Source organism: Prosopis cineraria, unplaced genomic scaffold, assembly GCF_029017545.1.
Source record: "Prosopis cineraria cultivar Desert tree isolate PC_DT_omini unplaced genomic scaffold, ASM2901754v1 PC164, whole genome shotgun sequence".
Taxonomy (NCBI): domain Eukaryota; kingdom Viridiplantae; phylum Streptophyta; class Magnoliopsida; order Fabales; family Fabaceae; genus Prosopis; species Prosopis cineraria.
In genome coordinates, this window is record NW_026555491.1 from 36,092 (window position 1) to 56,213 (window position 20,122).

The 20,122-nt window shown below is 33.3% G+C and overlaps 1 protein-coding gene, 1 long non-coding RNA gene and 1 pseudogene across 2 annotated transcripts; 2 read left to right on the forward strand and 1 right to left on the reverse strand.

The window, feature by feature from the left end:
- Positions 1-1,360: 1,360 nt before the first annotated feature.
- LOC129295669 (phosphatidylglycerophosphate phosphatase 1, chloroplastic/mitochondrial-like) lies at positions 1,361-8,673 on the reverse strand. Its single transcript, XM_054934209.1, has 5 exons — positions 8,008-8,673; positions 7,521-7,598; positions 7,298-7,371; positions 7,101-7,208; positions 1,361-1,672 (listed from the first exon to the last, which is right to left on the reverse strand). Exons 1-5 carry the CDS (start codon positions 8,651-8,653, stop codon positions 1,553-1,555), a joined length of 1,026 nt encoding a protein of 341 aa, XP_054790184.1. The 5' UTR covers positions 8,654-8,673; the 3' UTR covers positions 1,361-1,552.
- A 1,784-nt stretch (positions 8,674-10,457) lies between these two features.
- Positions 10,458-12,045, forward strand: LOC129295670 (xyloglucan endotransglucosylase protein 1-like; annotated as a pseudogene).
- Positions 12,046-13,025: 980 nt separating this feature from the next.
- On the forward strand, positions 13,026-14,802 carry LOC129295667 (uncharacterized). The gene is made up of 3 exons (XR_008589607.1): positions 13,026-13,197; positions 13,789-14,350; positions 14,481-14,802. It is a non-coding gene; the product is annotated as an uncharacterized LOC129295667 (long non-coding RNA).
- The last annotated feature ends 5,320 nt before the right edge of the window (positions 14,803-20,122 follow it).

Genomic DNA, 20,122 nt, shown 5'->3' on the forward strand with positions numbered 1-20,122 from the left:
TAATTTAATCTTTTAAAATATTATAATTTTTTAAAAGTTTTAGGATCTTTTTTGTCATTAATAAATTTATTGAAATCACCAAATTATCCTTATTAAAAATAAATGATTTACTAATTTTGTTTAAATATTTACAACTTTTCTTCTTACATTTACAACAATATAATATCAAATCATAACTTCATATGTTAAATTTTTTATTTACTGTTATATTGTTGTGAATATAAAAAGGAAAGTTGTGAATATTTAAACAAAATTTATAAATTATTTATTTTCAACAAGGATAATTATTTATCAATGATAAAATTTTTAAAAAAATTTAAAAAATTATGATATTTTGAGAGATCAAATTATTATTTTTATATTTTAAAAAAAATTATTATTATTTTTTCTTGAATCAATGCTCCTAAGTTCAGGAATATCTGTACCAAGTTTACGTGTATATTCTATTCATACAAAAAAAATGTTTATTGGTTTACTGACAAGTGTTAGTTTCATTGAAAAAACTATAAACCGCTTAAACAAAGGTTTCAAACTCGAGTCCACATGAATACCGAAACACCATTGATGAGAACTCAATTAGACCCAAAAATGATTAGATCTAATCTAATCCGGTAACCATTTTACAAAAAAAAAAAAAAACTTACTAATTACAATATGAACTTTTATTTTTTTTTATTTCATTGCTCAGTATTTTGAAAAATCAAACTAATTCAAATTCCTACCGTGTGAGATTGTTATTATCAATAACAATTTCACAATAACTCGAGGATATTTTTTACATGTTTATTTAACACAATTGTCTATCCCAGGACTTGAACTCAAGACCTAGAACAAACTGATTTAATTCTTCTGACCAATTAAATCAAACGCCGTCAATTAAATAGGAACTTTTTAATCTGTAAATAATTATTATGTGTCATTTATACATATATATATACATATATATAAAATTTTTAATACTGAAATCAACAAATGTTTTCCCATTGTTCTATCCATACTTGAGAGGGAAAAAAAACATGTATTTCTTTCTCCCCTTCCTTTTCATAAGATGTCTTTTGGAAAGTTTTAAAATTCCTATTTATAAGCCGTTTTACAAAATCCATGCTGTAATTAATTTTTTATCCCCTCTTGAAAACACCTCTAAAAGGGGTGGTTTTAATTAATTAAAAAAGAGAGTGAGGGAGATAAGAGTATTTGAGGAAGGTTATTTGTGAAAAGATAAAATAAGTAATTTTCTTAATTTATATAAAGTACGTAAATTTATCTTGTATAACCGAACAGAGGGAGTACCAGCTGACTGGTGAGTGCAGCTGAGCCACAGGTCCAAAAAACAACTTGAAAAAGCAGAAAGAAGAGGAGATGAAGTTAAGCAATTCTTGCTCAAACTATCTATTCATCTGGCTTTTGATTATCAAAAACAGGAACACCCATTTGGTGTGAATCTAGTGTCATCAACAATCAAACAAAAAGATATTGACAAATCATGGATTCCTGTAGTGTGTGTAGCGTGTAGTGTAGCATTCTGGGAAATTATGCAGAGTTGATTCCAGTTTTACCGATGAGGGGGAGACTCTTTCACACACACTGTCGGGTCAGGCATTAGTTTGTGAGATGGTGGCTCCAACCCTCTTCTACGCCAATGATTTATAAATGAAGTTTCCAGTTTCCTCACCTGTCATCACAGTCACATCTTCACATATAAGAACTGAAGAAAATGCCTGGTGTAGACTGTTGAGTTTTTCAATCAAATTATAACACAGGAAGTTTTTTTTTTTTTTTTCCAATGTGCATAATTTGGTAGTGAATATCCCAAAGACTTAATTGCTAATAGAGCACAATAGTGTCATACAATTCATGTAGCTGACTTTACTTAATGAGATAAGGTTTGTTATTGATGAAGTTGTATAACTTGGTGGTGAATTAAGACAAATTTATGTTAGGTGAAAATGCATTAGTCTGCTCAAATGTACTAAGAAATAAAGAATCCAATCCAAAAAAGCTAGAAGGCTATCTCCATATGTCTCTAGAAAGGTGAACAGATGATACACATATGCATTGACTACACATGTATTTTTCATTAAGGAATCTTATTGAACTCTTTCATTTTTCTAATTGGATTTTATAAGACAACATAACATGTTTTTATCAAATTTCTGAAATAAAAGTGTAAGAGAAAGAGAAGGGTTGGTCATTAAGTTCACCAAACAAGGCATACTTAAAAAATGACCAGCAAGGGTTAGACTTATTCCAATGACCTTATCTCCCCCTCCTATTCCATCTTTGCTCCTCAGCAACCCCATCAAGAAAACAAGAAAGAAGAGAATCTGTTTGGAGTTACCGAAAGCATATTTCCATTAGCTAAGTGAATTTATGTTGCCAGAAAAGGAAATAAATGGAAGAGAGAAAGAAGACTGCCTTTAACCATTTTAAGTTTTGACTGTCTCAATTCCTTTTCATCTAAATATCTGCAGGCTGCCTTGGTCCTATTACTGTCATGAAATGTCAATAATAACCTTGAGGAATAAGATATCACTGCCTTTAACCAATGTACCCAATTGCCCGCCTAATCATCTGAGGCCGAAGTCAGCCTCAATCTTTCTGATTCATAAGCAATTCAGTCCATCTTTCTTTCTCCCACGTAATTCGTTAGTATACAACCAACCACATATATAGTCAAAACACACACTAGTCCTACATCCTACAGGCTTTTAGGAGTTCAGTCTGCAGGTCAGAATTTTTGTCTCAATCAATAATGCCTCAGACTATTTCATCCTCAGTGTCCTCGATGTCTATTGATAGTATGCTCCCTGTATGACGTCTATTGATAATACTCAGCCCTCTTATGTCTATTGATCCCTCTATTAATTCATCCCATGGTTCGTCAGTTGACTCATATGAAAGTTGAAGAATTTAACAAAAACAGAATTGAGCCGCTAAAGTCCTGATATTTATGTAAATTATTCTGAAGCAAAAAAGTTCAGGGCCAATGAAAATTTAATTTAAAATTTTTATCAACAGGTTTCTCATTACTATATATAATTTTAGCCTTCCATGCCACATATAAACCTTTAATATTGAGAATATTACTCATGTTCATTTTACAAATTGGTGAGATCAACAACCAGATCAACACTAACATACATTTCTCTATGCTTAGCAATCAAGGATTTGTACTTTCAACTTAATAGGACCAGAACAACCATAGGAGCAGCAGATTAAAGCCTTAAGAAAGAGATTGCACTGCTGATGCCAAAGTGCGGCTGTTGTCTGCTGCATTGTCTCAGTTATTCAAATGGAATATGAGGTACAGCCGGATAGAGTCCTAAGACAATTGATAAATGAAGTGGAAATATGCAACTGGTGTCTGAAACCATTGCACAAGAAGTCGACAACTATAAAGCTATTACATACGAAAAGTCACTGAACATTGAGGAAAGGGTAAGAAGTACAGATCAATGATGTTTAACATCAGAAATGACAAAAAACAGATGCCCATATGGATATCACTAATTTTTAATGTTGGTGTATATCAGTGAATGAGTGAGTGCATGCATGTAAAACGAAATGTCAACATGTGCAAGATTATCCTACAAAAATAAAGCAAATCTAACATTGGCATTGATGAACATGACAAAGATGAACTTGCAAACAAGAGACATATTGGAAGTTTGAACAAGATATCACACACAAAATAACATATTTCAACTATGAAATACAGAAAAGTTCTAAACATCAGGAAGCTGAAACACAGGAAAGAGAGCATACAAGTATGTTGAACTTGGTTCCCATTGACACGGACAAATTGAAACTAATTGTACAACAACAACAACAACAACAAGCCTTTATCCCACTAGGTGGGGTCGGCTACATGGATTGTAAGACGCCATTGTGCTCTATCATTTATCAAGCTTTTAGGAATATTATTAATTAAGAGATCGCGTTTAACAACTTCCAAGAGTGTTCTCTTATGCCTTCCTCTACCTCTCTTAATCGGACTCAAAGTTATATGTTCCACTCTTCTCACTGGTGCCTCCCTTGGTCTTCTTTGTACATGCCCAAACCATCTCAACCGATTTTCTACCATTTTTTCCTCAATAGGTGCCACCCTCACTTTTTCGCGTATGTGCTCATTTCGAATTTTATCTTTACGTGTATGTCCGCACATCCATCGTAACATTCTCATCTCTGCTACTCCAACTTTATGCTCTTGCTGTCCCGTTAGAGCCCAACATTCACTACTATATAACATTGCCGGTCTGATAGCAGTGCAATAAAACTTTCCTTTAAGTTTATTAGGCACCTTACGGTCACAAATAACTCCTTTAGCTTTTTCCAATTAAACCACCCAGCTTGAATTCTATGTGAAATATCTCCACTGATTTCGCCATCATTTTGAATAATGGCTCCCAAATATCTAAACTTTTCCACTTGAGGTATAATTTGATCTCCCAATTTCACTTCCAAATTATTTTCGAATAGTCCTTTACCAAATTTACAATATAAATATTCCGTCTTACTTCTACTCAGACGAAAGCCTTTCGACTCCAATGTCCTCCTTCATAACTCAAGTTTACAATTAACCTCTTCTCTTGTCTCTGCTATAAGAACTATATCATCCGCGAAGAGCATACATTTCGAGATTTCCTCTTGAATATGTTCCGTCAAAACATTTAAAATCAAGTTGAACAAATAAGGACTCAGAGATGATCCCTGATGTAGTCCAATCTTTATAGAAAAATCCTTTATTTGACCACTAGGCGTTCTTATACTAGTTTTTACCCCCTCATACATATCTTGTATGGCTTTAATATAAGCAATCCGTACTCCCTTTTTTTCAACGCTTTCCAAAGCACTTCTCTTGGTATACGGTCATAAGCTTTTTCCAAATCAATAAAAACCATGTGTAGATCTTTATCTTTACAACGATACTTTTTTATTAATCCCCTTAGTAGATAAATCGCCTCTGTAGTTGATCTACCTGGCATAAAACCAAATTGATTCTCAGAAATACTTGTCTCCAATCTCAACCTGTGCTCAATTACTTTCTCCCAATTTCATTGTGTGGCTCATGAGTTTAATCCCTCTATAGTTAGTACAATTCTGAATATCTCCTTTATTTTTATAAATAGGAATTAATGTACTTCTCCTCCACTCATCAGGCATTTTCTTGGACCGTAAAATCACATTAATAACTTAGTTAACCATCTCACCCCTTCTTCACCTAAACATTTCCATGCTTCGATAGATATATAATCAGGTCCGTTGGCTCTACCATTTGCCATTTTCTTAAGAGCTTCCTTTACCTCCTTATCACGTATTATTCGATAGAATGACAAATTTTGTTCTCCTTTACCAGTTATTAAATCCTCCAAATTACTAGATGAATCCTCTCCATCATTGAAAAGTTTAGAAAAATAAGTCTCCCATCTATTTTTAATTTCATCATCTGTAACTAAAATTCTTCCCTCTTCATCCTTAATATACCTTACCTGTTCTAGATCTCTTGATTTTCTTTCCCTACTCTTGGCAATCTTATAAATATTTTGCTCTCCTTCCTTCGTCTCAAGGTTCTTATAAAATTCTTCAAAAGCTTTAGAACGAGCTTCACCCACAGCTCTCTTAGTTTCCTTCTTAGCCATACGGTACCTCTCCCAATTTTCCTCATTGTTACACAAATGTATGGCTTTAAAACAGTTCTTCTTATACTTGATTTTGTCCTATATACTATTATTCCACCACCAAGACTCCTTATCTCTCGGACCAGAACCTTTCGATTCTCCCAAAACTACTTTTGCAACCTCCCGTATCTTTTTCGCCATATCCTCCCATATGATGTTAGCACTTCCCTGAGAATCCCAAATTCCTTTATCCAAAAGATTTCGCTTGAAATATCTTGCTTCTCACCTTTTAATTGCCACCACCTAATCCTTGGTGTTACTACTTGTCGACGTTTTTGGATTTTACTCATAATACACACATCAAGGACTAGGACCCTATGTTGTGTCGTTACAGCATCTCCGGGGATCACCTTACAATTTTTACAAAGTTTTCTATCTGTGTTCCTAACTAAAAGAAAATCAATCTGTGACCTTGAGGCTCCACTTTTGTAAGTGATAAGATGCTCATCTCTCTTCTTGAAACAAGTGTTGGCAATTTTAAAATCATACGCCAATGAGAAATCAAGAAGAGTTTGTCCTTCATTGTTTAGCTCTCCAAAACCAAAACCACCATGCACCCTTGCATACTGACCAGCTTCCCTCCCAACATGCCCATTAAAGTCTCCTCCAATAAAAATCTTTTCACTCTGTGGCATGTGTCGAATCAACCCCTCCAGATCCTCCCAAAATAATTCCTTAAGACTGGCTTCTGTCCTGACTTGCGGCGCATAAGCGCTAACAATATTAACAGTCTCACGTCCAATTATCATTTTTAAAGAAATAATTCTGTCTCCAATTCTGCTAACTTCTACAACATTCTTCTTCCACTCTTTATCTATAATGATGCCTACTCCATTGCGTGCACTTATTTTTCCTGTATACCAAAGTTTGAAACCTTGAATATCCTTAGCTTCTTCTCCACGCCATTTTGTTTCTTGCAAGCAAAGGATATTGATTTTCCTTTGAATCATAACCTCTACAACCTCTACAGATTTACAATTTAATGTCCCAACATTCAAGGACTTGGAAGAAGAACTAATTGTAGAAGAAGAACTAATTTAACCTCTACAAATTGAAACTAATTGTACATATGAATCATTTACAGAGAGCAATGACTTGGTTCATGCTAATTAAGAACATTATCTCACTTCAAATACGCTCTGGAACAAGGTTTCCTTCATGGTCTACTTGCCATTTATACTTTCACATTAGTACTGAGTTCCATTAGCTGTCTTTTGAAGAAGGCACAATAGAATTTTCACTCAATGGTTTTTCTCTGTTTTTTTCTCCCTTGATTCCTTCATCTCTATAAAACATTCCATATAGAGTTGTCTCATTTCTCTTTTATTGAGAGAATTTTCTTCTTCAAAACAAAAGTTAAAAGAAAATACATGAAACAATTACAATACACCAAAGATAAGTTAAATATCATAAGAAGCAAACCTGTTGAACAACAAATGGCTCCCCAGCGGGACTAAAAGGTTCAGTCAAAATAGTAAGAAACCCATTTCGATTGCCATATACAATGTCAGTAAAGGGCCGATCACCAACCTGCCACAATATATTCATGTTTGAACATGAACCCTCAAAATATGAAACAACAACTAAGTAAAGATGACCCATTCTAAATTCTTCTATACCATGATTAGTTGCGAGGATTCACAACCAAAATGCTTTTCAATTTCATCAGCGGATCCAGCTGGTTTCTTCACCCCTGCCATGCAATTTACATACAGACATCAACACCAATACTGCATTATTACTGACAATTCCAAATGAATATTTCACATGCCTAACTTTTAAAGATATGACACATGAGACCCATCTCAAAACAAAAGGTGCTGAATCAAAAGAAACACTTACTGTGCCTTACGACTCTAATCCCGATTGCCTCCTCAAGTGCCTTAGCTTTCGAACCATCATGGTCATACTCATGAAGTCCTAATTCATCAGGCACAATTAAAACATAAAAAAAGTCCCGTGAGCAACATGCCTGTACCAAAAAATTCAGAACAAATTGTTTCATGCCTAAGAAGCACCAATATTAACACCCATACAGACAAGAAATGGCAAAGACACCTCAGACTACAAAATGTGAGTGTTTTATATGTGTAATGGCTTAGAAGTATTAACACTCCAAGATTCGCACGATAAAATATATAGTATTTACAAGTAATTAAGAGCCATGCCTATTTTGATAACATGATTCGATCTTTGAAGTATAGGTACTACACAGCTTATGAACACCACCTCCGGCCTATTTATAAGAAACAAACGTTTGCTTCTTATAATTGGCCCGGATGTAGCACCATACAGATCCAACACTGAACTAGCTTGATACTACACTTACCAGTGGAGTTACTGAAGATAGCAATATCAGGACCAAACTCCGATTTACAAAGTTCCAGCGAAGAAGCAAGCGGTGGCCAAGGGGTCAAACAGTAAGGAGCAGTAATGGTGTTATCCTTATCAAACACGACCCCTTTGAAACCCCTTCTTTGCAGCTCACCCCAGTCAATAGACCTCAAATCTGGAACAGAAACATGGGGCAGTGCTAATTTCGGGTCCTTCACAAACACAAACATCGAATAAATGGCCTCCAAGTTTATTCTCTGCCCTAACGCTGCTTTCACATCTGCCCACCACATGTTTGTGAAATGTACCCTCCTATCTTCGTCGTTCTTGAACTCCTTTTGCTCGTCTCCTTGAGGGAGCTTTTGGTCTCTGGGTTCTGGGTTGTGATTATTGCTATCTTTGTAGTCAATAGAAGGAAGGAAGTGAAGAAACGGAGGATGAATCCGGCTCTGATTGGAATTGGGATTGACGAAACTGTGAGGAGTCAAAGTGGAGAAATCTCTGATAGGGATTTTGCTGTGAGTAGTAGAAAGTGATAGAGTTGTGAGATTTCTCTGGTGATCGACATTGCGATGAAAGTTCGGAAGATTTGGAGGGAGGGAACAGCAACTGGGAAGGTGAGCGGTTGCAGGCATTTTCATTTTTCAACTTTATTTTTTAAACTCAGCTCCTTTATTTTTGCTAATAATCGTCTTCGAATTTCCAATTTTGAAGTGGAGTAACAATCAAGTCCTTGTTAAACCATTCTCAGCATCAAAATAAGGCTCTCATTTCTTCTGAAGCCCCTGAGGTTTACCACTCAAATTCTTAATCGTTTTATAATTTTTGTTTGATGTTAACTTTGTAATTATCAAGTCCTAAGTTGTTACTTCCAATTCTCAATTCTACATGAATGAGATGGGGGAACTAATAATACACAACGAAATAACTACTCACATTGTTACATGAATGTAATGTAAATTTCAAGTTTCAATTATCTCATAGTAAGAATGAGAGGTAAAAACTGTATCAAAAAAAAAAAGAATAAGTGGTAAAAATATAATTTAAAGATTAGTAAATATTTTATAAATTTAAAAATAAAAAGTAATTATATGATGCAAATATATGTAATGACATATTTTATATAATTTAAGAATTTTTCACGTATGTATATGTATATTTTTTCATTAACTTTCCTTTCTCAATATTTGTTAGATAGGAAAGAGGATCTCTTCACTTTTTTTTCCCTTCACTTTCCTCTATTTCTCTCATCTCCACCATTCATTAATTTTATCATTTAAAAAATTTATTTAATAAAATAATTTGAATGGTAGGGATGGAAGAAATGGAGGAAAAAAATGAAGAGATCCCTCCCCCTGTTAGATAGGAAGAGGATCTCTTCATTTTTTTTCCCTTTACTTTGCTTCATTTCTCTTATTCCTATCATTCATTAATTTTATCATTTAAAAAATTGTTTAATAAAATAATTTAAATGGTAGAGATGGAAGAAGTGGAAGGAAATGAAGGAAAGAAAATGGAGAGACTCCTCTCCTTGTCAAATGGGAAGATGATCTCTCCACTTTTTTTCCCTTCACTTCCCTCTGCTTCTTTTATCTTCACTATTCATTAATTTTATCATTTAAAACATTTGTTTAGTAAAATAATTTGAATGATAGGAATAGGAAAAGCAGAAGGAAATGAAGGAAAAAAAATGAAGAGACTCCTCTCCCTGTTAGATGGGAAGAGGATCTCTCCAGTTTTTTTAAATATACCTAATTAAATTATAGTTTAAAAATATGGATTAAATTTTAAAAATAAAAATTTACTTGGACCGGTTAATTAGCTGATTTTGACTGGTTGAAATGGCTTGTTTCTCCCTTGATTTTGATACGTTCCCCAGTTCAACAATCATACTGACGAATTTAATTTGGTCATGTTTTAAAACGCTATATGGATTGAGCTTCTGATGTTCAGCTGATAATATTGTGTCGTGAATTCATAACTTTTTTAATATATATATATATATATATATATTTGCGCTTGTCCTCTTTGAAATCGATGAGAAAAACCATTCTAATTAAATACCAGAAAAGGAAAAAAAAAAATCAGTCATATCCGAATCCGATCCATGTTTACCCAAATTTAATTTCTATAATTATCTTTGAAATTGACTTGGGGTTGGATCCATGTTGAATCTGAAACATTCTTACATTGAAACTAACTCTCCTCATATTACTCCCTCTCTTTCAAAACGGAGACTAATTAATTAATCATTCCCATTTTCTTCAAAGCTTTTGGATTTCCAGTTTACAACATTCAAACCAATTTATTCTCTCATTCAACACACCATACGTAACCATAGCCCTTCAAGTCTTATATATATATATATATGTATGTATGTATGTATGTATGTTGTTCATTCAAACTCGGATCCTTATCCTGAGATTCAAAACTAAATATGTTGAAATGTGTTCTTCTTCATCATTGTCTTCTTCTTCCTTTGTGAATATTTCATTTTGCTTGTCCTTTGTTTCTTGTTAACCTTGAGCAACGCAGCACTGGGTTGGAATTTTAATACAGATTTCAAGACGAAAGTGTTAAAACAACAGATGGAGGAAACAGTATGTCTCTTTCACTGGACCAACATTCAGGATCAGGAATCGTTTCCAAAAACGAGTTCTTATTTGGACGCTTCGACATGCAAATCAAGCTCGTTCCTGGATATTCTGCAGGCACTGTCACTGCATATTACGTACGTAATAAATTCTCTAATGAAACCAAGACAAAGTGATAACAATTAATGTCGTGTGACACATGAATAAATGTTGTGCAGCTAAGCTCAGGTGGAGGGGCAAAGCATGACGAGATAGATATAGAGTTTCTGGGAAACTTGTCTGGAGATTCATATTTATTGTCAATGAACATATTTGCCAATGGAATTGGTGGTCGAGAGGTTCAATTTTATCTCTGGTTTGATCCCGCTCTCGACTTTCACACTTATTCCATTGATTGGAACTCTCGACGCATCATGTAATTCACTACGTCCCTCTCTACATATTGCATGCAAGCACACGAACTGTTGCTTTTACTTGTGAGTGGACTTCAATCAATGGAAAAAGTCTCACATAAAAAATAAATGTTACAAACATAAGTTAAAAAAAAAAAAAAACTATCCTAAAAGACTAGCCTATTAAGTAAGAGAAATCATTGAATTTAAGAATGTCATCCATTTGAGATTTTACATCTCCAACGAATCCATTGCACTTGGCTTCCAACTGGTCGGACCTTGTGTGTTTAGTCTCTTTGTAAGAATGACTTCTAAATAAAAGTACCAATATTATAAGGACGTCCAAATAGAGAATTCGTCTTGAAAGATTAGCTTATTGGGTGAGAAAAATTTTTGAACTTATAAACATTATTTTACTTGCAAAGCACTCCAATATTGAATTCATAACATAAAACTAATATATAATAAAATGAGAGGACCTATAAAACCTTTTTTTTTTTTTAAGTTCAGTTCAAATGTGGGGTTCCTTGTTTCTATTTGTCCATTTAAAATTTTAATTTAAAGCATGTTTTATTATTGACCTATATATGTTTGAGATTTTTCCCAACTCGTGTAATATTTTTCTGAATTATTTGTGAAGAATATTGGCGGATAACATTCCTATAAGAGTGATTCGCAACAAGCAAAGAATAGCAGTGGAATTCCCAAGGAGGCAACCCATGAAATTATACACAACGATTTGGAACGGAGACTCATGGGCCACCAGTTGGGGGAAAGTGAAGATGGATTATTCTAAAGCCCCTTTCATGGCTGAGCTTTAATGCCAAGGCCTGCTCTGTGAATGTGCAGCCTAGGGTTTCCTACTGTAAGGGCTTCAATGGCGGATTATCAAGGAAGAACAATAACAAAGTTCTTGATGCTGCAAGTAGGCTCAAGTTGAGACAGGTCCACTCAAAATGGGTCGTTTAACACTATTGTCATGATTTCAGACGTTACTCTCATGGCCTTCCTTATGAATGTCGCAAGAGGAATGTGCTTTTGACCTAGTAATAAGGCCATTGTAAAATTATACTTTTGATATTTCTACTTTCTAACGTGATACCAAACACGGACTTAAATTGTTTTGCAGTAATTTTTATTATGTATCTCCATGGGCACATGATCCATAAACAGATAGAAGAATGCTCTTTCGTACCCCTCCTTTGTCAACGTTGTTGAATGAATAGTATGAATGTTGCATTTTGATGAATGGATATTTAGATTTAAATTTAAATTTAAACCAAAATTTTCTTTTAATTAATGTTGTCTGTTTTCAGTCAAGGGGATGATTAAGAGCATTTTGAACGTTGAGAGACAAAATAGATCATTATTTGAGTTCAAAGTGTCAATTGATCCTTTAAGTAAAGTTAAAAGATAAAAATAACTCTTAATCCTTAAATAAAATTAGTGGAGACGTGAATCTTGATTAGGGAGGAACACGACAGAGGAGGAGTGCACTTGTGTTATTTTCCTGTAGATGCTATTGTTGCAGATCTTAGACATTTGTAAATCTAGTTATTGTTCTGGGGTTATATGTGTGGGTATATAAGATTTCGAGATGAAAGGCTCAGAATGGTGAGGGTTCAGCAAATGAGAGGAAAGTTTAAAGCTTTGGTGCCACTATTCTAGTTCCCTCACCAAAGCTTCCACCATTGATAATGTTAGCTTTATCAACTTTTATGCACATACCAAAACATATTTTTATCTTACTGTCATTTTCACTTCCATTTATTTCTATTTTTACTTTCACAAAAAAAATCTTTCATAGGAGGGAGAAGAGTCCAGTTTCAGAGCAAAACAAACCTTTAATCTTAGAATAAAACAAACACATGCAAAAATGAAAAAAATAAAAGATTTTGTAGTTGCTGAATTAACTGATGAGCCAAAGCTGGCCTAAAAGGAAATACAGTTGCCATTTCATCTTCAATGAATATATGAAAATGTCTAACTAGCCATTGCCATTAGAAGACGCTCCTGGCTGTCTCAGCCCGACACACGCTCTTCTTCAATACAGTTCGGCTCTCTCACTCACTCTCTATCTCTCTCTCTTTCTCAGCAGCTCGATTCTCTCGTGATCTCGCCTTCTTCGATCCCAAAAAGACCCGTTAGATAGTGTTCACTGAAGGTCTTGATGAAAGCGCAATCAAATGGACCAAGCAGGTTCTTTTTTCCCGTCATCACTGATTCTCTCCATTTTTCTCTCTCTGTTTCCTCCTTTTTCAAACAGGTCTTTCTTGAACGCCTTTGAAATTCATTCGCTTTTCATTAATCATTTCTGTTTTTATCTCTAAAACATTCCAGTTTTTCGCGTTCTTTTGAAGGCAAATGTAGCTTTGAGTTATTTTCATGGCTATTTTTGAACAGGGGATTCTGTTTTGAATAAGGCCTTGAGCGATTGCTTTCCCTTTTTCCTTTCATACCAGAGGGACCTGTATGTTTGATGAATCAAAACCACATCAAATGGGTCTTGCTTAAATGCCTTTGGAACGGATTTACCTTTATTCCTTCTGTAATTTTATTACTTGAGTTACTCTGTTCTTTTAAACCAAACGGTGGCTTTTCTGCTTTTGGTTAATTTAAATCATGTAATTTTAGTCCTTTATGTGCTTTTGAATTATCTCTGGCTGGATCATAGACAAATGTATATTCTTCTGAAAGCAAGTGTCTGAGTATCTCTATTGTACGATGTGATGTGACTCTGCTTTGAAGTACAAGCGTATTAACAAAATTCCTTTTCTTCATTGTTCACAGGGAACAGAAGCAGGAGCAGAAGAGCCACGAATACAGTCTCCTTTAACGGGGAAATCTTCGAGCGAACGGTTCCCAAAATCTCTTCTTAAATATGGTGGCAATGGTCTGAGTTCTCCTGTTTTGCCTCCATTAAAGTTTCACTCTGGTCTGCTTACACCTCATGGCCACGCCTTCGCTGCTTCATCTGGCTTGATCGATGGCGAAAGTGAGGAAAGCATTGATTCAGTTTCGGATGGCGAGGACGAGAATGCACTGATGGAGAGGTTTCTGTATCAAATAACTTGGGTTACTTAGAGAAGCCAATCTCACAGTGCTATGACGAGGAAGAATTATTTGGTTATAAAGGGCTTAACATTAAGCCTAAACCAGAAGGACGCAATGGAATTCTGAAAAGTGGACTTTCAATTGAGAATCTCACGGTTGAAGTACCAGGCAGTAGTATGAGAAGTGTAAGTTGACATGAATGCAAGACCAAGACAATGTCAGTAGATAATGATGGAAGAAGTGTGAGCTCAAATGAATGGAAGACCAAGACTCTAGGAGCCTCTGAAATCACTGAAAGGTATCATTGCCCTTGTTATCTCTGTTGATTTTTAGCTTCTAATTGATTTTTAGCTTTCTTTTGCATATTCCCCTTCTCTTTTCTCTAACAAAAATGTGGTGTCTTCTTGATCTTGATTTGTGCATATTAGACAAAGTACTAAGGCTAAAGGCTGCCCTGATACACCAGAATTCTTATGAGAAGTGTGCCTAGCTCTTGGAAGTGCCTTTGGGTAGGTTCCCTTCTTTGTGCAATCAATATGAATTATTGGCTTATTCATTCTGAATTTCGCTTTTTTATGTGATTCCTAACCTGTTTCTTTGTAATTGTTACACTCTTCCTGCATCATTTCTTCTCATTGCCAGTGGTCTCATTGAGCCTAGCTCTCGGATTATTGTCATCGATTTCTCTCCTTGTGTTTAGATGTTGGTTTGGCTGCCGAGTCCAAAAGCGGAAAGTGGGCCTATTTTTCTGATGAGAGCACATGGTATATATTTCTAGTGATTTCTTGTTAATATTTGTAATGAAGCATGCGTTTAGAATTCGGTTAGATCCTTTATCTAAATTGTCATGCCCTGAAATTTTAAACATGATTAGCATGGAATATATGTAAAAACATATATTTCTTAAGCATTAAAAAAACTCTAATTTGATAATTTAATTCAATTGAAATAGGATGGGATTCATTGGAATTTTTTTTAATAAAAGATTTTTAGATTTTTTGTAAAAAAATTTCAGCAAAACCTCTCATCTCAATAAATTCTCCCAAAAACAAATCGACAATCATTTTACAAAACAACAACAGTAGCAAGAAATTCTGTTCCCACCAATAGATAACAAAATACAAACAATAAGGGTGAGGACCCTAACTACAGTTTATGTAGAACACTTGACATAAGAATTTACAAAATATAATATATAAATTTAAATTTACATTGAAATTGATTTGATCTACCATTCTTCATTTCAATTGAATAATATAGCCCCATAAGGATCAGTAGAAGATATAATATTAACTAACATATCTGAGGCCAAAATAATAATTTCTAGTAAATAATGTCTCAATCGTAAAATTTTTTGCAATTAAAATGAACAAAATATAATAGTTATATAAATTAAAAAGAAAGCAATTTAAAGTAAAAAAATTTGTAAGCATAGAATAAAAATTTTATATAACTTCAATATCAAGAAACTTTAAATTTATAGCAATAAAGCAACTTGACATTTGAACTTGAGATGTCAAAAAAATTAAATAAATACATAATTGAAAATAATAAAATTTGCTAGAAAAAAAATATTAGAGTGTGAAATCATCAATTAATTACAAATTCATGTTTCTGGAGATTTATCAGAACAATTTATAAATGTGGATACATAATCTACGAGGGTAAATAACCAAACGCGGTTGATGCTATGAAGACAAACGTGGATACACAATTCACGAGAGTAAGTAACAAAATGTAACCTGAGCAACAAAACAAACATGGACATGCAGTCCATGAGGATAATACTAACCAAACGTGGCTTGAAGCCACGAAAATAAATGCGAGTACGAGACCCACGAATAACAAATGTGAGAATAGAACTCACGAAAATCAAACTAGTTAGTCATTGACCATGGTGCACTAAAGGCTAACAGGACCGCCGTTAGCAACTAGTATTTTGTATAAAATTCTCTTTAAATTTATTTTCAAACATGCGAAAAAATTATTATTATTAAAATATAATTTCTATTCTTAAAATCAAACTCATATGAATAATTTTTAAGCACCAAAACTTGCGAGAATAAATTTCATATCCAATGTTCATACTTATATTTATTGAATAATCAATAATTGACAACACCAGTGAAGAGTGATTTTTTTATCAATGTTGAAAGTATATTCCATAAGGGTAAAAGGTTTGTATGCCATGATGCAAATGCTCTTTTAACTTAAAAAATAAAAAAAATTAATTAACAAAATATTCACTAATCAACAAAATTATTATTAAAATAATCTATATAAAAATATAACATTTCAAAAAAATATATTAATTAATAATTTAATTGAGATGCTGATAAACTCTTAAAATAATATTTTATTTCATCTAATTACTTCTCAATAGTACTTTTTAGCTATTGCCTGAATCAACAGCGACAGAGAAGGGGAGAATCCGACAGAATATACGGAACAGGAGAGACAAAACTCATGACTCACACCACCAACAAGAAAGAATCGCCCCCTGCACCCATCATTGACGCACAACTGAAACAAACGGGAGGAAGTTCGGACACACCCACGCAACATGGACACCACAGCGACGGACAAGAACGCAAATGAATGGAGAAGGAGATCTGAACACACACACAGCCACACAGACTAAAGGACCACTGTCGACACCGACGTTTTCAATTAGAGAAGGAAGAAGCTTGAATGGCGGAACCCACGGCATCGGCGATGGCAACGACTAAACAAGGTGCAGGATTGAGACTGTCTGCTAGAGGAATTGAAGCTTCTGGAATCAATATATCTAGCTCCCTCTCCATGGTTCAGACGCGTATTGTCGGGGAAAGAGAGAAGGGAATAAAAAAACCCTAACGGTTTAAGGGCAATAGAGCAATTTCATAAGCTTGAGATAAAAATAAACTTCTCCCTTTTTGCTTGAGGATTCGAACCCAAACTAACAAAAAAAAAAAATGAATACGAAACAAATTTTCATCAAATCACTATATCATTCTTTTTATATCTTTCCCAAAATTAATAAAAATGTATTTTAATAGCTCATCTAAATTTTAATTTAATCTATTATTTTATTTATTTTTATTATTATTATTTTTATGAAATTTTAGGTCATTACATAAATTTTATGTTAAATTATACCTTCTGGAGAAGATTTTCTGGGTCCCCTGCTTCCAGCGGTTGCTGAGATAATGTTCTGATTTTTAATCCTACTTCAAATGTGGAGCCATCACTTTTGAAGTTCAGCGTATTGCTCAAGGGATTCCTACACTGGTAAGTTGACACTAAGACATCATCATTAGTACTTTTTGGTGAACAGTTTTTGTCCTGCGTATGTTAAGTCACAATGTTTTGGTATTCTGCCAAATGATTTTTGCGCAGTATTTTTAATGATTTTTGGATTATGCCATCATTTGGTTTTTCCTTTGTTATTCTTTTTGACTCCTTGAAATTCATCTCTCTATCCTTAAGAAAAGTTGTCATTTTTGCTATAAAAATACAACTTATCAGTGACTATATAGATAAGATTAAATTCAGTAGCATTCTCCCCTTGTTTAAGATCATTTAAATCAGCCTGAAGCTTACCTTCAACATTTTTTTGTTCTTGTCAAGTTTGTTAGCACTGTGAAATGGCTTGAGGATGAATGTGAACTAAATTATGCTCTGCACAACTCAGGAAATGGCAAAGAGAAAGCTGCTCTTGCTCGGAGACCAGAATCTTAGGTTGATTCTCATTTATTGTTTTTGAAAAATCTGAGTCACAGGCATTCGATCGGGTTTTTGTTTTGTTTTTAGCATGTACTAGATCCTGCATTCACATAGCATTCCTACATTTAGTTTCAGACACATTTCAATTTTGAACATTACATTTTAGCATGTTCCACATACTGCATCCACATAGCATCTACTTTTTTTAAAAAAAAAAAAAATAAAGGCATTTTAGTAAACACATATCAAAATTTATATACCATCAGAGCTGCCCATGACATTTGATAATTATTTTGACATTTCAAGGGACTTCTTGGTAATTTGAATCCCTTTAAATTTCCCAAGAAAACTTCATTATGCAAAGGGAACCAACTTTATGAGATTTGCTGTAAAGTTTAGATTTAATATAGATGGTTTAAGTTTAATATTAAAATCCTTAATACAAACGGAAGTATTTCCTTTTTCTTTCTTTCTTTTTCTTTTACTTTTTCAAAGGAGAAAAGCAGACCTAATTAATTCAAAAACACATCGCAAACAAGGCCGATTAATTAGAAGTTAGAAGCATTAGAAACGGAAGATATATAGTTGAGTTAAAAGTTGAAAAGTGATCTCCAGTTGATCTCCCATGTTGGCAAGCAAGCAATGAGGCAGTCTTCACATTAACCCTGCCATTTGCCATGGTGCTTCACAGCTTCACTTGAAGGCCTTTGATTAAAAAAGTTTTGTTGATCATTCTCAACATTTTTAGTTATTAAAGAAATTATTACTTTTGATTTATTTTTTTGCTAAGCGAAATCACATATCTTAATGAGTCTTTATTACATATTTTTTAAATTATCTTTTATAATTTACACTAACAAAAAATGATGCATACTTATATTGATTAGTATAAGGTATTTTAGTCTAATTTTTTTTAAATTTTCAAACATAATTATTGTAGTTAATCAATTTTCTTATATTATGTAATATTTTTTTATTTTATATATAAAAATGGAAGGATTACTTTTCTAAGATAAATAAAATTAGCTCAAGAATAATTTTTTTACAATTTTTTAAAATTCTTTAATCAAATTAAAGGCATTATAAAGACGACCAAAAAGAGACAAAAGTAATTTAGAAAATCAATCATAAACGTTTAATTAAATTTTATAATAGACTTTATATTAAAGATCAATGAGTAGGGTCTTACAAATCAAACCATACGAGTGGAAGTATGTCACGAACTCATACAACGAAAAAGATCAAAGAGCAGCAAATAAGGAAACCTTCTGGTATTGTTTAGCAAAAAAGAAATTACAGCATCTATAAGAAGGAGATATAGTTGAAGAAAAGTGCAGAAAGGACAGTAACAAAAAGGGAAGGTTTAGAGGGAGAAGGAATAACAGAATAGCAGACAAGAGAAGCTTCAGAGAGGCAGAGAGACTTCACAAAATCCATGCATGCCTGTTCCCATTTTCTGGATCCTTTTATCTTCACCTTTTATCTTTTTGGTTCCTTCCAAGCCCAAATAACTGGCCCATTAATGCACTCTTCATAATCCAAGCCCATATCAATATTAAATTGATTCTGATTCGTTGCAGAGTACTTTGTAGGAAGCCAAATTATATAAATTGCCTTGTAAATAGTTTTTTTTAGCAAAGTAAATTGGCTTATTACTTTAATTAATTATTTAAGCGAGATAACATGAATTCAGATTAAATTTAAATTGAATATAAAACTAGATTTTACAATTTCCTCATAATAATTCTTATAAAAATATGTCACATGCATGCATGAGTCGGTATTTCTAGTTTATATAGACAATTCATTATGAACATATAAAAATAGTAAAATACTATTTCCTCCATTAAAAATATAGATATTTTTAATTTTTTGAGGTGTAATCATTACCTTTTTCTTTTCAAAAGTATTCATATTGATAATGATTTTATATTTATTGTAGAGTATTTAATAAGAATAAATATAAAAAAAATAAAGTTAGTTTAAAAGTAAGTAACTACTTTATTAGGGGTGGGATTCGATTAAAAATATTTTATATTTTTTAATAGAGGGAGTATAAATTAACCAAATCTTATTTTTAATACTTCATTTGAAATGTCCTCAAGAGAATTCTAAAAATGAATTAAAATGCTTCTTTCAACAACTATCTTTTCTCCATGGCATTCTTTCTTCTTTCCATGTGTATCTAATTAGATGCAAGTTCATACAATCCACAAATCAAAGAAATGAGCCATATTGTAATGTTTTAAATAAATAATGCATCAGAGATGCTCAATAATATTTGCAGGAACGAGTGTGAAGAAGATCGATTAGCAAACAAGTTGCAAAGTGCGGTAGTCGATTTTTAATAATTGTGGGGAGAGAG